A 20,446-nucleotide genomic window follows, 5' to 3' on the forward strand; every position below is an offset into this window, starting at 1 on the left:
TGGGAAATGGAGGGACTGGCGTTGACTGTATCCATAGATCGAATCGAAACCTTCGTTTTCCCGGCAGAATCAAACGAAACAAGGGCTATCAATCTCCTTTATCAAGATACGAACATCGTTCAGACTATGTACGTTAAAAGATTGACGATTTATTAGCAAACGATCTCAAAGAAAAATGAATCTTATGTTAAAGTTACGATTCGAGCTGATCAAATTTATTCGCTTTTTAATTTTTTCCATTTTAATTACGACAAACAGTTAATTTACGCGTATTCTGATGTAAAATTCTGAATATATAATCGACGGTTAATCGAGACCGATTTGCGTAACAGGTTTGAATAAAAACAAGTTTAAATATAATACAAGCGCGCAGTGAATCATTGGATTAGTCACGAGCGCGAAGCGCAATTATAAGTAAACCGCAGGTATATATTTCTAGAACTTTCGAAACAAATAACACGTAAGCGACAAATGAAAATTACGACTCGTGTCTATCAGAAATCGACTAACAATACTGATTTTTGTGCTCGACTTCGAATACCACGATCGAAGAATACGTTCGCTGTTCCGGTCTTCAGCGAAACTGCAGCGAAATTTCAAGAACTCTCGTCGAAGTTCGATCACTCGAAAACAAGTTGTAAGCGTTGAAATTGCAAACGTAACTGCATGCAAGCGAAGAATCGCAGCGACGTAAGCAAATCTGCTATTAGCTTTCGCAAAATGTGTTTCACGTTTATTATTAAAAAAATGTATCGTCTCTTGAAATCGTGAAAATGAATATCGTACCAAGTCAAAAGATAATTAGCAACACGCAAAAGTAATTTAATTATGAAACCAGAAAAGGGAAGATACTTTCTAAAAGTCAAGGATACAAAAGTAAATTCTCAAAATGTTGACTTACGTCAGAATGGTTTTCAGTCCGTCAGATAGGTTCATCGACCGACGAAGGACGACAGGTGTACAGGGCAACCCCCTGATCGAAGTCCCTCGATCCGTGTGGCGAAAACAAACGAACGGTGCGCGAGAGCATCGGCTGACCGACATCGAAGCGATTCACGGAAAACGAGCGAACATTGTCAGCGCGGTGGTTTTAGCGAAGGGTGCAGCTAGGTCGGTAGGTACGCGTAGGTAGGGCAGAGAGCGGCGCAGGTAGGGCCTGGCGTGGACGGCGCTGGGCTTTTGTGGTGGTTGATATCGACCCGGCGTTGTGGAGGGTCGGAGCTGTCGGGGGTCGTATGGCGCAAGCCTGGACGGTAACGAGGGCGAGGAGGTGAACGGAGGCGGTAGAAGCGGCAAGGAGCGGAGACGGATGGAGAGAGTGGCGGTCCGCTTCCCTCCGAGGAGAGAAGAAAGAGCACCGGCAGTAGTAACCCGGCCAGTACCCCGCGCGCGGGTGCAGCTGCATCCGAAAACGCCCGTGTGTGTGAGAGTGCGTGAGAGTGCAAAACGAGGCGTGTGTGTCCTGGTGGCGAGCAACGATCGCCACGAGGGTTGCGGTACAACGGATACCCTGCAGTCCGGTATCCTCGCTGTCAGCATCCAACCTGATCGAGGAAAAGCGTGTACTTAGGCGACGCAAACGCGGTTCACCGAGAAACCCACATCCAAAGTTGGGTCTGTCCGCGAACGAAAAAACGAAACGCGAGACTGAAATTCGTCTGATCGAAGTTGGTTTAACGCATCGGACAACGATGTTCCTGCGACGGTATCGCGTTCCAAGTCACCCGATCAAGTTTCCATGCGTGTAACGCGTGCCCCAACCGAAAGTATGTGAAACGAAGAGAAGCGGATAGAGAGTGAGTGAGAGAGAGAGAGAGAGTGTGAGAGGGCGAGAGAGAGATAGCAGCGCCATGTTACGAAGTCAAGAGACCTCGAACGAGGATTCCTACCTGAGCTCGGGCAGGCCGTCGAACCTGCTGCGGACGAGCTTCAGCAGCGCCAAGTTAGAGACGCTATATCGCGCCTCCTCCCTTCAACAGAGGCGGGGTGGCCTCGAGTACTTCCTGTTTTCGGCGCTCCTCTACGCAGCTCACTCGTTGATCACGCCTGGTCAGGAGCTATCGACTCGAAGCTTAACCGCCGTCTTCTTGGGGTTGAATCTGGGCCTGCTGGCCTGGGCTAAACACAATCCTAGAGCGAAAGATGCGCTTTGGTCGGTGATTCCACACGTGGCCTGGAACCTGTCAACCGCACAGCTACTTACTCAGCTGTTCCTCAAGTCCACCGAGGTCACGCCTAGGGACGGACTAGGCTGGCTGTTGCTCATGCTCTACCTGCTGTTCGCCACTTTACCCCTCAGACTGCCCCTCTGCGTCCTCCTTGCCATTAGCACCGCATTGGTGTACATCATCTCCGTCGTTGGACTCTCCAAAGCACCTGCACAGATACCCATCGATGTTTTGGTAGGTGTTGCTTCACGTTCGTACCTTGATGTTTCTCCGATAGAAGAGAAACTGTTGGGTATTTGGGGCGAGGCTTTGGCGACGGGTCGAATCGGGGGTGTAAATTTAAGGCTCTATGTATAATACGACTATCCTATACCTACTCGATACCTTATTTAGATTAATCAAACGTGCATGATCAAAAACAAAAAGTCCGATAATTTATAATACTTTATCGACTCGAGCAGAGCAATAAATTTACGAGCTTAAGCGGAACTTCGTGCTATCCGAGCTAAACAAAGAAGCAATAGCAGCCGCTGGGATTAGGACGTTTTATATTCTCAGCGATTGAACCTCACTCGAGTGATCGATTATCCGTTGAACGAGTGTCTCTATTATCCCCGTTGTCAGCCTTTTTAATTGACTTACGCTCTCGAGTTTCCCGTCGTGGCAATTAGACCACAACCGCGGCTCTAACCAGCGTCTTCCTTCGAAATCGCGATATTTCACGGTATCGTTCGTTCGTTTCAATTTCACTCGACTCTATCGAGTGTCTCGAAGACGAACAACCTTGCGAAAAGTTGCTCGCTTATTTTCACCCGGGTTTCGTGTAATTTAATGATCGAACCGTGCCTCGTGACCTCACGAAAACAACTGTTGCCGCGGTTCAATCCGCTCGAACTAATTTGCCGTGTGGTCGCCACCGCTGGCTTCTTACGTGTTTCGATCGATCGATACGCAACGATACACAGCGAGGCTGGTCGTGCGCCTCCAACGATCCATTGTAAAATAGCCGTGGCCGGCGCGCGTGACAACTTTTCCACGTTCGAGCGGCTAAGCCCTCGATTATTTTCTATTCGAACGCCCCTGCATGGAACGTTGAATGGAACCGGAGTTCGCGATACACCCGGGACTGGCTTGCTATTTTTGAAAATACCAAGCTACACGGTTGGAAGGGATTGGTAAGTTTGCGGTCTGCGGCAGTTCGAATTTTAAATAGAGCATTTTTCTCTCGCTCGTTGCTGTTGTCGATAGCCGTGGGTGGACGTTCGCAGAAGTGTTTTTCCCTTTTATTTTTTGTTAATCGCTTTTAGCTTACGCGATACGCATTTCGTTGAAATAATTATTTTATAGGAGCTTCGTGATTTTACAGGGTTTTTGTTCTAATTTTAGACGAAGCCCGTAGAATTTATAGAACTCGCCGCGTTACGACGTCGATTAAAATAACGGATCTTTGGATTAGATAGCTCGTTTTATTTTTTAATCAGCATCCCCGGTCGTATTAGCCGATATAAAATGTAATTTCGTGTTTCAACGTAATATCGAGCGATCATCGTCGGGATAGAATCGGTTTGGCTTGGATGATTTTTCGTTTGGTTTAAAATAAAGTCTTTCGGAGAAACGGCAGATCGAAATGGGAAAAATTAGTGGAACAAATTGAGAAAGAAAATTTGCGAAGCATACCAGTCGTGCAACAAGTTAACACTCCAGTTGATTACGTTCCCAGCTCCACCAATTTATAGGAAGCCATTTTCGCTCGCTGTCAATTTTTATGGGACAATTCGTTCCTGGTAATAAATAACTGTAATCTCGGAGATACCACTCTCTTACCATTCTCCATCAACCTGGACAGTCTATCAACGAGAAGTTAATTGAAAGATTCTAGCTTCTCACGCTTTAATCTAAACACGACATTTTATTTTACCTTTAACGGAAATACGATGCTTAACATTTAAATGTAATAATCTTAGATCATGCGTGTTACCGGTTTCGCAAGAGCAACGTTACATTTTCATTCATATTTTATCGGATCGTTGGAAGGGCCGCGTTTACCTACATATGCAGATATTAAAAATACGAAAACGAAGAAGAGAAGGATACCACAGCTAAGATATACGGAAACTGTTAAGAACACGACACCCTGCTTAATTGTCTCAGGGAAGAAGCACAGTTACCGTTTCAACGAACAAGGCCACCGTTCCCGAGTTTTTAATCAGTCTGCTCTACGAATATAGGCGGTGTCCAGTTTAGCCAGGTCGCTAATTAAAGCTGCTACGTTCCTCCGTGAAAGGGGCGAACGGACAAGGGAAGTTCGTAATTAAACTTCGCGTTTCTGATCCGTCATCGCCGGAGTGAACGCTCGAATTCAGGGACTCGATGATCGAAACGTCGTTTAATCGAGCTTCGATGAAGCTCGCTAATGAACGTGCGAGAATTGGCAACGCAAATTCTTCGGTCCGCCTCGTGGAAGAGCGAATTATTAAAGAAAAATTTCAGAAACTGCAGCTAACGAGACTGACTCCTGAATAATTCATAGACACATATATACAGGGTGGTTGGTAATTGGTGGTACGAGAGGAAAGAGGGTGATTCTACGCGAAAAAAGAAGTCAAAAATATAGAATAAAAATGAAAAAAAAAAGTTATAACGGATCTCACTGCAGATCGTTGTCCCGATGGAAAAATTAAACAAAAAAATTGTTATTCTATATTTTCGACTTCTTTTCTCGCATAGAATCACCCCCTTTCCGCTTGTACCATTAGTTACCAACCACCCTGTATATATATATACGTATTTATTACCACGGTTACTCGTCCAATTCTATAATAATCGTATTTGCACTAGTCAATGTCTTCTCTATTGCATAACGACAATGTGTAATCCAAATGAAAATTCGTTTCACGCCCCTAACCCTAACTCTAATGTAACTCCGACATATATGAAAATGAAGTTTAAGGTGTTTCATTGAAACTTCTGAAAATAACGCAAATTCTTTCGTACACCCGATGCAAACGTAAATCATTACACGAACGTTTCGACGACGAGATTATACTCGCGACTAGTTTGAAAATAATTACTTTCTTTGTCGCGTGACACGATGATCGATGCGTGGAAGGAGTGAGTTTGTACACAGAGTGAATTAGGGTTGCACGGATAGAATTTATGAATTTTTGTGTTTGTCGGGCATCTATATTCCAACCCTGTTGAATTAGCTTCATTTTTCTTCGTGGCTCGTATATGTTGCTTTAATTCGCAGTTCCGAGGTCGGAAATTATGCCCCGGGGTAAATTTACCGAACGTTCTACCGTCACGAGCTGGAAAATCGTTCGCTAAAATGAGACGCAACGTCGACGTCAGCTTGCGTTCAGGCCTTCGTGAAAGTCTGCAGTGTTTCGCATAAAAAGTAATCAACTTTCTATGCGTAGCGTTTTGAAATTTACGAGAATTTTGCGGTGTAACGAGACTCGGTTATCGTCTTCCTTCTGGAAATCAGTGGAATCTTTATGCAACGCGGTGGCAACAGTTTTCCCTTATTATACATATTTATCAACCAACCAATTTATCAGGTGACCAACCAATAGCACGTACAGTCGAAGCAAACGTTAAAATTCTTCAGAATCTCTGAATATTAGAAAATTAATTCTCAAAGAAGGAAAATATCCATCCTGACGATTTGTATCCGTTTTTCACTTATTATCGTTCGGAATAACGGGGTTGGCGGTCTACAAATTTGTAGTGAACCGTGACGAAACAGTGGATAGGAACTCTGTTACAAATTTTCCTAAACAAGAACGACCACGAAAGCGAAAGTTCCAGTCGTGCACGTGGTTCTATCGTTAGTAACAGTCGAGTAGAGTTCAGTCAATGGTTGTTTAAAATAGAGAGAGAAAGAGAAGAGAAGAAAGAGAGAGAGAGAGAGAGAGAGAGAAAACTGGAGACAGAGAGATGTGCAATGACGCGACATGCTGCCTTTCCATGCACGACATACGATCGGTTTTCAATGGCAGGAACGTTTCTTTGAAAGCCATCGGCTCGATCACGGAAATCACCGGCTCCATCTATTCCACCAACGATTGCAATGATCGTTGATTGTTGTTCAATGAACCCTTTATCAGGGTTAATTAAGGAGCTGTCAACCCTTTCATCGAGTAACAAGCAGGTACAAAATGGGTTGCGTTAAATGTCGTTGTTAAAGGATTTGTTAAAGGATTCGAGTTAAAGGACGATGGATTTATCCATGGGACGTAAATTATTATACGAGAAAGTAACGATCAACGATATTGTAAAACTTATTTTTTAACTAATTGATAAAAGGTACAAGTCGAGGAGATTTACGCAGAAATTACCATAGAACAATCGCAAAGATTCGATAGATCATAGAAACTATCGAAGAAATCACAGAAAATAGTTGCAGAAATTTAGAGAAAACGAGAAGAGAAGATCTACTAAGAAATGTTTACAACGCAAATATTACTAAACAATATTCAACCAAGTTATTGGTCTGTAAAAGCGATAACGACGAAAGTGTTGCCTGTGCTAATTTCTCCGCTGTGGAACGTTCAATTACGATTTTCCAATTGTCATCGGGGACACACGAACGGACAAAGGCGGTACCGGATGAATAAGAATTCGTCCGTTCTGTAGTTTTCCATGTAGAATGCGGAAAATTAGAAACAGCACCGAGGTATGACAAGCGATACAGGTGTTGCAGCGATTTCGGCCAGTCAACTGGAACACGTGAACGTATTTGAAAGCATTCTCCGAGCCGATGCGAAGTGAACAAAAATGGATTATCGATCCGTTGGTTTGCTGTATTCAGCGACGTTTTTCGTTCGGTATTTAGGAACGCGGAACGAAATGGGGTGGGTAGAAATATCTCCCGTATTAATTGTTCCGATGCGTTGCAATTGGGAATCGTGGTTAACCTGGAATCGATGAAAGGCATTCCTAACAAGAGGGAATAATTTATCGGTGAATACAAAAAGGTCGACAGCAATGGAATTGAGAGCTTTGAGAGCGTTCTATATGTTTTTTTTCACTGGGTGGATTAAGGTGGATTAATTTGTTCGATGGAATCAATCGAGGAGTTCAGTGAAAAAGTGGTACACATGTATTCTTCTTCTAAAAATCAGATACAGCTGTGGGTAAAAAAACGTTTAAAATTAGTTATCTTGTATTAGTATGTATATATATTCGTTTTATACACGTATTAATAATTTTTATAATAAATATTTTTCTACCATGTTGCTGTCAATTAGCTATTCTACGTAGAATATAAAAGTGACAGAAAAATGGTAGCAATGCAGATTTAAACACATTAGATAATTTACCACGTGTTCAATGAAATTAACTTATCGATATACTCAATGATGCAGATTTCAGTGATTTTCGGGACTGAAACGCGTCAAATCGCACGTCAAATGCAAATTCGTAAAATTGCTTCGTACAATTTCTGTCTCGAACTATGATGTTTCGAATCAAATCGCGGATTAAAGGACAGCCTATGCGGTTAAATAGCGTACAATTTAACTTAATCGATTGATTTCTCAGAAATTATTATCAATCGACTGCCAATACGCAAATTTAGTACGAAAAGAGAAAACGTCTTTATTAAATTTATAAAACTGCTATTAACGGTGAAAATAGCGTTCGTTGTATGCTTTATTATAATTCGATCTGAACATTTCCTTTTGACACGATGTGTTTTAAATACAATTTTATGAACAAATCGAACCGCAATGATCGTATTCCGTATAACCATCAACGTGTTTAAAGCGATTTTTAAAAATTAAATGTTCTAGAATTCTTGCAAAATGTTTCTTCCAGGTGCTGACAGTGACGCTATCCATAGGCGCCATGCTTCTGGGTGCTTCCAGTTACTCTCTGACCGAGTTTCAACAACGTAGAGCCTTTTTAGAAACCAGACAGAGCCTGGAAGTACAACTGGTGATCGAGGAACAAAGCGCCGAGCAGGAAAGGCTGCTGCTTAGCGTGCTTCCGGAACACGTGGCTGTAATGATGCGACAGGACCTAGGCGCCTCGCTGGATACGCAGTTCAAGAAGATTTACATGTCCAGGCATGAGAATGTCTCGATTCTGTATGCGGACATTGTTGGTTTTACCGCGATTTCCTCCACGTACAGCGCTAGCGAACTAGTGAAGATTCTCAACGAGCTATTTGCCAGATTCGATCAACTCAGTGAAAGGTAAGCGATTCAGTTTTGGAAAAATCGTTCGACAGAGCCTAAGGAGCGATGCAGCAATTTTTGTTAGAATTAGAATCGATAGGACTGACTATTATTAGTTCGATTTGGACGAATTTTTTGAGTAGATCTAAGAAGTTAGTACGCGAATTGTTGCTACAATTGTCAAAGTACAAGTTTTAATACAATACACGTAGAGAGAACAAATTTTAAACGAGATTATCAAGCAACTGGCATTCGACAACGCATTCAAAGAAATCACGAAATAAATCTGTACCCGATTACCGGGATTTTCGCGAATATAAAGTTCAAAGGAAACGCACGTTGCTTTTGTCAACGGTACATGCCTCGAATCGACCAGTTGTCGATAAACGGTGAGACGCACGATCGAATTAATCGACAGCGAAGCTATCGACACCGCGAAAGAATTCGTTCGTTTACAGTCCACTCGGCTGTGACCCGGTTAGAACGAACGCGAAACGCTTTCACGAGCTCCATTCCACTTTTCTTTCCTCTCTCTTTCTTTCGTATACGGAGAATAATGAAAATCCTGAAATTGCCAGCCGCGAAATTGACTTTATCGGAAAATTCTGGCCAGTCCCTTCTTCGTTTTCTCGATCGTTCTCGAAGAGAGATAGACTCGCGAGTCCTTCACCTGGGCGTCTCCGACAATCGATACATCTGAGGACAAAGTGGTGTATCATTAACGAATTTCTATCGCGTGATATTTCACTCTATCGAACCGTCCACGTTCGAACGTCGCAAGAGGATTATCGGAAATACAATGATTCGTGAAATTATTTGAGCATTTACTATAAATGAAAATTTTCTATCGATGCATCTCTATAGCGCTGATCATAAATATTCGTTGTCATTAAATATTAAGACATATTAATATAGAATAATCGATCGATCGTTCAAGCGTTGTTGTAATTTCTGCAAAATACGTTTGCATTGTGTGCAATTGTGTTTCGTTACGATGCTAATGAAATTCCAAAGCGTCTTGTAAAGCGTACACAATACATTCACGGACGGTTTCTATGAATATTCAAATACTTTCCCGAGCCACTCTACACCGTGTTTTTATATTCTGTTTAATTAATTTACAGAAATCCTCTGTAAGAAAGAGCACGAGGATTAAAGTCGTGGAAAAGGGACGAAAACGTAACGTTAGCGAGAACCATCGAAATCGTAGGTTTGATAATATCGTGATCCAATCTCTGGAAATGGAAGTATAGAAAATATAAAAGTCGATTATCTCTGGTTAAAATCGGTTAAATCTGGGTTTATAGAAGGTAGATGATTTAGCCCTTGCAGCATCGGTAGTGATACAGGTCAATGTATAATTTCAGCGGAACATCCTTCGCTTAAGACGCTCCTTGACACGTACTTTCCTCTCATTTGCCAAATAGCGGCTTCAGATCCAGTGAAAAATTAAATCCTCCTTCCTTACTTTCCTAAATCGAAATTCCCGCCACTCAACTGCATTTCTATGCGAACGCTTCAATCACGAATTCCTGGTAGCTTAATCAATATATAGAGCGGATTACGTGTAATCCATCGTGCATCAAACTTTCGACGATTCTCGAGCATTTTTTTGCTCGGAGAATTTCAATTTTTATCTACTCGTGTTTTATTTCAATTAGAAATTCTTCAATTAATTTCACCTTTAAAAGATGAAAGCTTGGCAATTAAAAGCCTATTTTCGTATCGATAGCCAGTTCAACTTTCACTGTTATTTACTTGGAAAATTTTACTTTTGCACTTTGTATTCTCTTCTTATATCTTATAAACTTTGCCTTTACGCTATAAATTCAACTACTATACTTTACATTATACCGTGGATTTTACATTCAACTATCGTACCGTGAATTCTATTATATCGTAATGTAATATCGAAAAATAAGGTTAGAAATTTTGTTTTCGATTACTTACAATTTATTAATATTAAATTGAATATACAAATATAAATTGGACAGAGAACGATATTTAACGGAAACTAAATGCAATACTCGTATCTATATCAAATAACTTTACAGTTATTTGACCACTCTCGTCACAACGAATCTAACACACACACACACTCTCTCTCTCTAACAACTCTATCAATTCTCACGACTCTACTCTTCGACGACTCAAAACCTCTAACGACTCTACTCTTCGACGACTCAATTAGCTCTGATCTCCGCCAATACACTCCTGCCCGGTCGTGCTCGTTCTTGCTCTCGTCCTCTCACACACATACACACTTTTCGGCTCACATACTCTGGCCTCTCGATTGCTATTCCTTGAAATATGAAACCGTACCTCTGTTTTGACGCTGCTTATCCTTTCTCGCGTCGCTGTTACTAGGCGCTCTTGGATGTAAACAAACCACGAAAGACGACGTACACGGTTTTTTTCTATTTTCAACCGACCTCTAATTCAAATCTATTCTACGATATTACAGTAATATATACCTTAAGTTGCATTATTTTCACGCACAATGATATTTCGAAAACCTTTAGATACGAGCAGCTGCGAATAAAGATCCTCGGCGACTGTTACTACTGCATAAGTGGAGCACCCGTGGAAAGACCAGACCACGCTGTTCTCTGTGTCTATATGGGCTTATCTATGGTGGACGCCATCAAGTACGTGCAACAAAAGACCAATAGCCCTGTCGACATGAGGGTGGGTATACACACTGGTGCTGTGTTGGCCGGTGTCCTCGGACAGAGACAATGGCAATTCGATGTGTACAGCAAGGATGTCGAACTCGCGAACAAGATGGAGAGCAGTGGAATGGCGGGGTGAGAATCTCTTTTCTTCTTTCTCTAAACATTTCAGTATTATTTTGTCGGAGTTGAACAGAGTGTAGTTAAATTTCACAAGGAAAATTCGAACGAATCGTGCGTAGGCTTCTTTCTTCTTTGGAAGCGAAGCAAGTACTCGAACACGTCTTTTTACAAATAAAAGAACTATCGTAAAGAATATTTATCAAAGATGTTTAAATTTTACGAAGAAAGGAAAGAAGTAATCTAGGTGATTTATTTATATTGCGCCTGTTTTTTGTTTGCAAAATAGAGGAGTATTTAAATATACTTCTCAATATAGAATTATGTCAATAATAGACTTTTATATACTCGTTTGTGGAAAATTCCTTTAAAAAGAAAAAAAAAGAAAGAAACGATATCAGTATTGACGTTCTGACTTCTTGACCTTGTCAATCCCCGAAATTCAAAAGGGATAAAGTAGAAGAGAGGCGCGAGGAAGCTGCCTGATTCGGGAGCTAAACGATATCGATGCGACGACGTATAAAACGCGTCCTTGACGTCGGTGGACACGTAATGAGCGCTCTCCGTATATCTTTGATATTAATTACCTGGTGAAACGCCTGGCAAGCAGTTTTTGATGCCCTGTCGTACTTTAATTTTAGCTGTGTTAAAGGGTGAGATGCCCGAGTCGCGTGGTAAAAAACTGCCCCTCGATAGTCGTGCTTTAAAAGCATCGTCTACCCAGCCATTGTAATTGTTTCTTTTGTCCCATCAGGCTAATAAATATTAGAAACCTCACTGGTCTCGGTCCTCCCTGTCACGCGATTCTTCCGTTCCTTTTCCGTAACACGTAACACGACAGCGATCTCTTCATTTCGATTTCACTTCGTCCATTCGAAGATCATAGGGAAAAAACACGAATACATTTTCTTAATTTTCCGATCTTTAATGCCACTTTGTGATAAAATATAAACCAGAATTCACGTTAAATACAAGTTTGGAGTATTAAGTAGATGATACTGCACATAATCGTCTGCGCCACGTCACCAACTATTTTAACCGGCGGTACCGTAACCTTGTTATTATTCACACGAACTACAATTCACTCGAGAACAATAACGTAACGGCAAGTTGCAGCCAGAGAATCGTTTGCGAAAGACGCTCGAACGCCCTTCGACATTACCATGAATACAGAATAGGTACGTGAATTTTCCTTTCAGTCCTATTTTATGGCCACGCCCGCGTCGTTGGATAATCAGGACCGTTTTGCCAATCGCAAACGTCTCGAAATTTTCCTTCCTTTCTTTTCTTTGCCGAATAATCCTGTAGTCAGATTCGCGAGATAAAAGTTCGTAAGCGAGGAACGATCGACACGAACGATATTGTTAATGGCTTGAAGGAGGGTGCACATCTCGAACGCGACGCTGAGCTTCCTGAATGGCGAGTTCGAGGTCGAGCCAGCGCACGGCGAGGACAGAGAAGAGGCACTACAGAAAGCGGGCATCGTCACATACTTCATAGTCCGGGCGTTGAAACCCTTCAAGCCAGCTGCCACTAAGAGCATCGCCTCGCTCACGGAGGACGCCAGGAGGACGATCGACGCAGGAAACGAAAGAAATAACAATAAGGAGGACTCGGAGGAATTTAGACAGAGGCTGAGGAAGGAACTGGATAACAAAAGTGAGGAAGTTGAAGTATTTGACCGTTGATTATTATTAATGATTAAATTGTTATTCGAAGGTAAAACGTCTTGGTAAGTGTAGTTTGTTTAAAAATGGAAATTAAAGAGCATCCTGAAAAAAGGTCTATAAATCTGCCACAGCCTAGAAAATTCTTTCCTCAGAAATCTATTCATGTAAAAGAAGTTGTTATCGATACATGTAGCGTCAATTTTTCATTGATAATAAAATTAACAGAAGATTCGCTTTGCGATCGATATCTTATGTACGTGTTTTGTATGATTTACTGTGAAATTCGTTTCATAAATCTTTCTATTTACAAGCAAATAATATTAATTATAGCTGGCGGAGCACATTTGAAAGGTCACGCGTACTGGTTGACCTTGCGGTTCAAGGACTCTAAGGTGGAGTCTGCGTTTCACCACGCCGAAGAAGCATTTTCCCCTTTGTCATTGCTCGGTGGGCCATTGGTGATGATCTGTGCCGCCCCAGTTTGGAGGTTTCAGCCCTGGGGACCTTTCACATGGGGCGGTATCGGGATAGTGGTGCTATTCGCGGTAGTTTTGGCTGGTGCCACGTGTCTCGGCAGTGCCATCAAGGCTATGTGGCTGAGAAGAGCTTTGGCTCTTATGATGACATTTTCCCTTGGTATTTTTCTGATTCTCGATATGGTACGTATATTTATTATTATTAATTCAAACAAACAAATTAACATCGTTTTTCTTTCATTCCGTTTTCCTTCCGGTTTTACGGTGACTTGCACTTACAGATCTTACGCAAAACATAAACTTGAGCATAAATAAAACACATACAAAATAAACCTGAACGATAATCACAACTACACTCTATTGGTTGTCCATACAACTACCTACATCTATTCGATAAATTATTTAAGACGATCGTATTATTTTCATTCAAAAGTAAAAGAACTTTTAATTTCCTACAGTGATTTATAGTTGTTCCACTTGCTTGTATCATAGCAACGGGAAAGCGTAATATCGTATTAACGTGTTAATATATAGTTAACCAATAATTCAAAAGAATTGTGATACTTAACAAACGTCTTAGTAAATAAATACGTAATCATTGAACTACTATTAACAGGAAAGCAAGAGGAAAAGAAAATAAACCCATTTTACGCTATTTTTCTGAGTTGTTAACTTCTCTGTCCCATTTTACAGTTCAACTGCGTGGTCATCGAGGAAACTATTCCGCCCCTAAACGCCACCATAACTCTGTCTTCGAGGTGTCCATATCCTTCCTACTACTCGTACATCGGTGTGCTTACACTTGTGGCGACCTCGATGCCGACCTACATATGCTATCTAGGCAAGGCGTACTTAATGTACGGTATCTCGGGCGTCCAATGTTTCATCAACATCTGTCTACTCAATGCGAGGCTGGACTGGGAGGATTACGCTTCTACCCTCGAACCGACCCCCCTTCCATCGAAATATTGCCTATCCGCCACTCTTCTCATCGTAGCTACTTGTCTGGTCATCGTGTCCAGATATGTAAGTAATATATGCAATAACGTTATTTAAATCAGATGTCAGATAATTTGGAAACATCGTAACATCCTTGTTTATAGAATTGGGAAAGAATTATTTATCATAAATTTCCGTCGAATGAAATACCAAGGTTGGACAAGCTGTCTCTTAAAAGAAAAAGAAAACGTTTCTTTGCAAGACTTGCTTGAGAGAATTCATTTCTGCAAACGGCGAAATATTACCGAAAAGAAAAAAAAAAGTGGTGGATAGGTATATTACCATATTATTCAATTATTATCAAGTATTATGTTTAGATTTTTAAAAAATTTCGATCTGCCCAAATAATCCAATATACTTGAAATATCGAAATACACGATACTTTCTCTGTTCTTTGCAAACGTCTTCTCATCCTGCCAGTTCTATCAGCGAATCTTTGCTCTATCGAAATTGTTTTGGTAAATTAAAATGTTCCACGTAGAGATAGGGAGAATTCAATTTCTCCTCGAGCGACGATAAATAATCGAGCCTTCGTACGAAGCTCTCGAACGGATTCATCAAAGTCGAGGGCTGCACTTGTCCCGACAGTCGAGGGCGCATCCTTCGTTCCCGTCTGTCTTTCACGAGGGAAAATCGCGGTTTGCATTTAACGTAAATGAAACCGAGCCAGAAATCTCCCCTTGCTTCTCGCAGAGTAAACGAAAAAAGAAAAAAAGAATGGAAAAGTGTTTCACGAAATTATTCGTCGATGAATATTTTCAATAAAACTATTAAACTTTGAACCAAACTCTGTTGAAAAATAAATGAAAGGTTACGTTAATGGTAAAGTAGCTCGGTTTCGACGACTCGCACGATGAGGATTCGATCGATTTGCAGGCGGAAAAGTCGAGGAGGATGTTGTACCTACGAGGAAGGGAGGTGGAGGCGCAGAGAGAAAGGGCGGCGGACATGACGCGCAGAAACGGCGCCCTCATCTACAACATCCTTCCGCCGCACGTGGCTGCTTATTTTCTATCGAGTGCGAGACACCACGATGATCTCTACAGTCAAAGCTACGCCGAAGTGGGTGTTCTGTTCGCTAGTATGCCGAACTTCGCCGATTTCTACAGCGAAGAGAGCATCAATAACCAGGGCCTCGAGTGTCTCAGGTTCTTGAACGAAGTCATATCCGATTTCGATGCGGTAAGTATCGTTGGCGAGTTTCTACGACCCCTCGATTTAAAATTCTATTTCTGAAACGTTATGCGATTGAATTTTATCGACTGATACGTTATCGTAAATACGAAAACAGAAGCTTTCGATAAAAAAGGCCAAAATTCTGCGATATAATTTTGTACAAAAAGGTTATATTTGTAAAAATAACAAAGCAATTGAACAGCGAAAAGGACCTTTCCTTAGATATTTTCCTACATTTGGTAGGGATCTTAGATCAGAACTTTTAAGGGATTAAATATGGCAATCGATATATCAATTTTCTATCGACTTTCCATTTCCGTTTCTTCTTTCGTTAGATCCTCGATCAAACTAAATTCAAGGACATCATCAAGATCAAGACGATAGGCTCGACATACATGGCGGCATCCGGAATCACAGACTCAGAGGAGTCCGAGGATGCTCCTCGGTGGGGTCACTTGTCCACCCTCGTCGAATTCGCCCTGGAGTTGAAGAAAGCATTGTCGAGCATCAACGAGCAAAGCTTCAATCACTTTGTTCTCAAAATGGGTATCAATCACGGCCCTGTGACTGCTGGGGTTATTGGCGCAAGGAAACCTCATTACGATATCTGGGGAAATACCGTGAACGTGGCGTCTAGAATGGAAAGCACTGGAAAAGTAGGCTGCATCCAGGTAAAATATTTGCAAAATCGTATAACTCGAAAATACTTATTCCGTCAGGTATGGAAGTAGTAGTTTTAGTAGAAATTCTCGATAAATAACTTATATTCAAAATATTAAATATTAAAATCGTAGGTCACAGACGAGACCCGGAGGATTCTGGAGCCATTTGGCTTCGGCTTCGAACAACGCGGCCTGGTGTTCGTCAAGGGCAAAGGTCAGCTGCTCACCCACTACCTGGTATCCAAGGACGGCGTGTCCTTGAATTTGGACAGTGACCTGCCAGTCGAACCCACCCATCCGATCATCTATCAGTAGGCTAATACTCGAAGGCTCTAAAAACTTCAACGCAAAACCCTTCTTCGTTCACGAAGAGACCTTTCGTCGAGCAAGGCTCCTCTCTCTCCCTCTCTCTCTCTCGATAATCTTCGAAGAGACGAACGAAATCGAGACGATGAAAGAGGACGAGACGTCGATTACTCGAAATGTTCAAGTTCGGATACGAAATAGGAAAAATTGCAAAGATACGACAGAGAGGTCTCGGACGAAAGACGAACGATCTACGAGATCGGAAGAGTTTGAAAGAAAATCGAGGACTGGGCTGATTAGATTGCTTTTTCGATCACAATTTTCGACCTTGATTCCTTGGCGAGAAGTTCCACGCGAAAGATACTTATACAACAAACTGTTTGGTTATTTTGTAAGTAATTAAGATGGTTGTTTGAGAGATTTTATTTATCGAAGAGGCGCCCAGGCCTGGTCAGCCTTTAAAGAAAGTCAGCCACCAGAGAAAAATTCTTACCGCTGTCACAACCTTAGTCTACTACTGATAACGATTATATCGTTCATTGAGGATGAAGAACAGGGTACAAATGGAAGAAACAAAGTACGTTTAGAGCGAAACTAATCGATATTAATGAAAGTGTTGTTTCAACATCGTACTATACGTTTTCTCATTGTGGACGTCGTGGATTGTCTTAGTTAGTGGTAGGCCTTCGAAGGACTCCTATTTTACGTAGAACCGAGAACAAAGATAGTAAACTTCGTCGATAGTTGGCTGGTTTCGACTAATCGGTTCGATGGAAACGAAAAAATAAAAGTCTAAACTTTCTCGCGTCGAAACAACATACGAAATATATAGAAGTTTCCAAATGATAATGAAACGAGAAAGTTAGGAAAGAATCCGGTCGATTCGCGCATATCTAGGATAAGTGTTAGTCGAAGGTGAAAGAAAGAAAATGCCATTCGATCGAACATCGATCGATCCTCGTCACTATAGAGAATCGATATGTAACTTAAGAAAGTGTCTAGCTCGTAATCCTTGTGATAGATACGCTGATACGGTTCTCGCAATCAAGTCAACTCTATTTTTCTAGATTCCGCGACGAGCACGTTCCAAGACGCGATTAATTAAAAAAGAATAATTGAAAGCATTACGAGCGTGGGCGTGATCAACTACATAGTGGTAGGTCTTTTTCCTAACGTGGCTTCCGGAGAATCGCCGTTTCCTCTAAATATACGTTCTTTCGGTCATCGACACTGTCGACTGTGTGCTTTCTTACGATTTCGATCCGAATCGTCGCGATACGACGAGAATACAAAATTTTCTGTCAGCTCTGTTTCGTGTTCAATAATACTCGCGAAGAAGATCGTAGACTTCGAAGGTGACTTCACGGTGATCGAGCGCCTAGCGCTTTGTCCTCGCACCAAAAGGAACATCCTACATCGATTTCCTCGGTAATAGAGGAAAATTTTGTCGGTGCTTTTTCTCGAGAAATTTAGAATTTAATCGTCGTAATGATTCGACCAGGGATAAAAATTAATCGATTAAAATGGAATTTCGTATGTCTACGGTGTAATTGTTACAATAATTAAATATTGCCGGACATTATCGGTCAGATTACGCGTTGTAATTAAACACAGTTAATAAGTCGAATCGCAGGTACAGTTGTTGTATAGGAAAATCGCAAGTCGATATGTAGATACTATCGATAGTCGAAGAAAGGGGGTTGTACATTCTATATAATTGAAAATTGAAAGTAAAGGAATTGTTATATATTGCAAAAAATCTTGTAGAGAAGTTCTAAAAAAAAATACTTCGTCTGTTATTGGAGCTTTGTTCTCGTAGAATTGTTTAAAAAAAAAGGACTGTAAAGAAGAACTTTAAAAAAGTGGAAAAGGTAAAAGAAACATCGAAAATGTGACACGAGCAGGGAAGATTGCACGCGTGTTTAGTATAAATATACTCGGAGAATTTCAACGAATAAATACGTAAAAGATAATGTCAAGTACCTACGTGCTCCGAGAACGTGGAATACGAGAAGAGGAAATGAAATGCTGCGTAATTTGAAGGTTTTAAAAGCTGTCGTTAAATTAAGCATCATCGAGTTTGAATGTATTTAAAATAGCTCGTTACGATTTAAACACGTCGTAACGAAAGAAAAGAGCAGGTTGACTGTTTATTACGATCAAGAGCAGAATGTTCTCGTCATGTTTGAACTACGAATATCTATCTAGCAAGGTCCGTTAGAACGGAAACAGTTTCTCGATAGTTTCGATTCTACTGTATTTTTCTGCGAGCAGGTTCGTCGATTTGTACGAGGAAAAGCCAATTCGAAGACGGTGAAATTTCTTATAGGAGCTTAGACCCGATTCGCTTCTGAACGTGCAAGGCATTTCATCAAGTCCCCGGCATTACTCTCTATTAAACGACTTCTGAGATCAAAATAAGGCAATCTGAAACAATTTCTGCCTTTCTTAATTAAAAGAGGATCGTTTCACGATATTTCCTTTCTCTTTCCCACGTGATAGTTTTTCGAGTTCGTCTTATTTTGTACTCAAGATTCGTTTAGTCGTAATTGTTACGGACTTCGTGAAACATTAGGTATCGTGTGGTCCGTAGGATAATTCCACGGGAACGTAGACTATATACTCGAACACGATCACCGATATAATAATTTATTTTTCTACAGTTTCAGTCGCCGATTTAATAGACCAAGATGACTCGAGTACGTACAACGCACACGATTAACGATGGCAGGAAGCAGAAGATTAGGATTTAATCCTTTCGTCGGCAATTATTTGGACACCCGATGATCGTTCAAGCTTGAAATAGTTGCGAAAGAGAAACGTCGCGGTATCGTAAGCGTAGAGAACGAGAGACAATTCGTAAATACTTACACCGTGATTTTTAATAAACGTTTAACCGAATCGAAATTTTCAATCCGGAATATTTTCATTGCTTTTTTATAACCGTCTTTTTCTAACGATACTTTTAGCGAGATTAAAAATAGTACGAAAGGATTAAACAGAAACGAACAGAAAGGGGAACGAAGAGTGAGAGAGAGAGAGAGAGAGAGAGAGAGAGTGAGAGAGAGGGAGAGTGAGAGAGAGAGAGAGAGAGAGAGAAATTTTGGTGTAATTAGAAAAACGAGAACGCACGGCCTAAGCGCGATAACAGTGGTCAGACTGGACAGATGTAGCGATAGAAGAGAAGAAAGTAGTAAATCGAAGCAAACTCTCCCGAAGGAAATTCCGATCTTTTTTAAAACTTCGTCGCTCATATTTTCGAATCACCTTTTAAACTTGTTCGTTCCCTCAGGTTACTTTCCACGAAAAAAAAAAAAGAAAAAAGAAGAAAAGAGAATGTTTCAATCGAACGTAGTCTAACGATCGAATATAAATTTCGAATCTTCCTACGTATTGAAAAGAAAAAAAGAATCTTTCTTTCCTTTCGGTGGAGTTACAGTGATCGCAGAAAAAGGAAGAGAGCGGAAGAAAAGAAGACAAATTGATTACGCGACACTGAATTTCAAACTTTTTCCACTGTTCGCGTACTTCCAATTGATATATTGCGCTTGACACAGTCCACACTGCTGATACATCTCGGCATACACATACATATACTACTACATACATAAAATGGTGGCGTAGAAGGTGTAGGAAACGGAAGAGAGTGACACACGTGCGAAGATATTCGCGTGTCCGACCACACAGAGATCTTGTAAAGTAGCAATAAAGGTTATTTCGTGTACATATATAAAGAGAGAGAAGAAAAAGAAAAAAAGACGGGTCGATAATGTTAAACGGTAATAACGAAACGATTGTTTCATCGATAATCGTCGTCGATAACGAAGAATAAAATAAAGAAACGTAGGAAAGAAATTGACGAACGACCCGGCCGAATGCGTGTATAGTCGTGTAAGAAGAATTATATCACTGTAGATATCTTAGCACCTTAGATGTGAGATTTCGAAGAGGGAACACTTGTTGTAAACTTTCAAAGTATACTTCTTCAGACTGGGATACGCCGGGGACTCGTGGG

The 20,446-nt window shown here is 41.1% G+C and overlaps 2 protein-coding genes across 2 annotated transcripts in view; one reads left to right on the forward strand and one right to left on the reverse strand.

Moving 5' to 3' along the window:
- The window catches only part of LOC126863790 (alpha-tocopherol transfer protein-like), a 34,756-nt gene extending 33,704 nt beyond the window's left edge, over positions 1–1,052 (reverse strand). The window contains exon 1 of the mRNA XM_050614315.1: positions 902–1,052. The gene's annotated coding sequence lies outside the window, so the exon portion shown is untranslated. The remainder of the gene's footprint in view (positions 1–901) is intronic.
- A 295-nt stretch (positions 1,053–1,347) lies between these two features.
- LOC126863776 (adenylate cyclase type 3) lies at positions 1,348–19,763 on the forward strand. Its single transcript, XM_050614277.1, has 9 exons — positions 1,348–2,402; positions 7,989–8,368; positions 10,873–11,157; positions 12,521–12,801; positions 13,143–13,471; positions 13,982–14,314; positions 15,164–15,469; positions 15,799–16,134; positions 16,258–19,763. Exons 1-9 carry the CDS (start codon positions 1,851–1,853, stop codon positions 16,438–16,440), a joined length of 2,985 nt encoding a protein of 994 aa, XP_050470234.1. The 5' UTR covers positions 1,348–1,850; the 3' UTR covers positions 16,441–19,763.
- The last annotated feature ends 683 nt before the right edge of the window (positions 19,764–20,446 follow it).

Source organism: Bombus huntii, chromosome 3 (genome assembly GCF_024542735.1).
Source record: "Bombus huntii isolate Logan2020A chromosome 3, iyBomHunt1.1, whole genome shotgun sequence".
NCBI lineage: Eukaryota > Metazoa > Arthropoda > Insecta > Hymenoptera > Apidae > Bombus > Bombus huntii.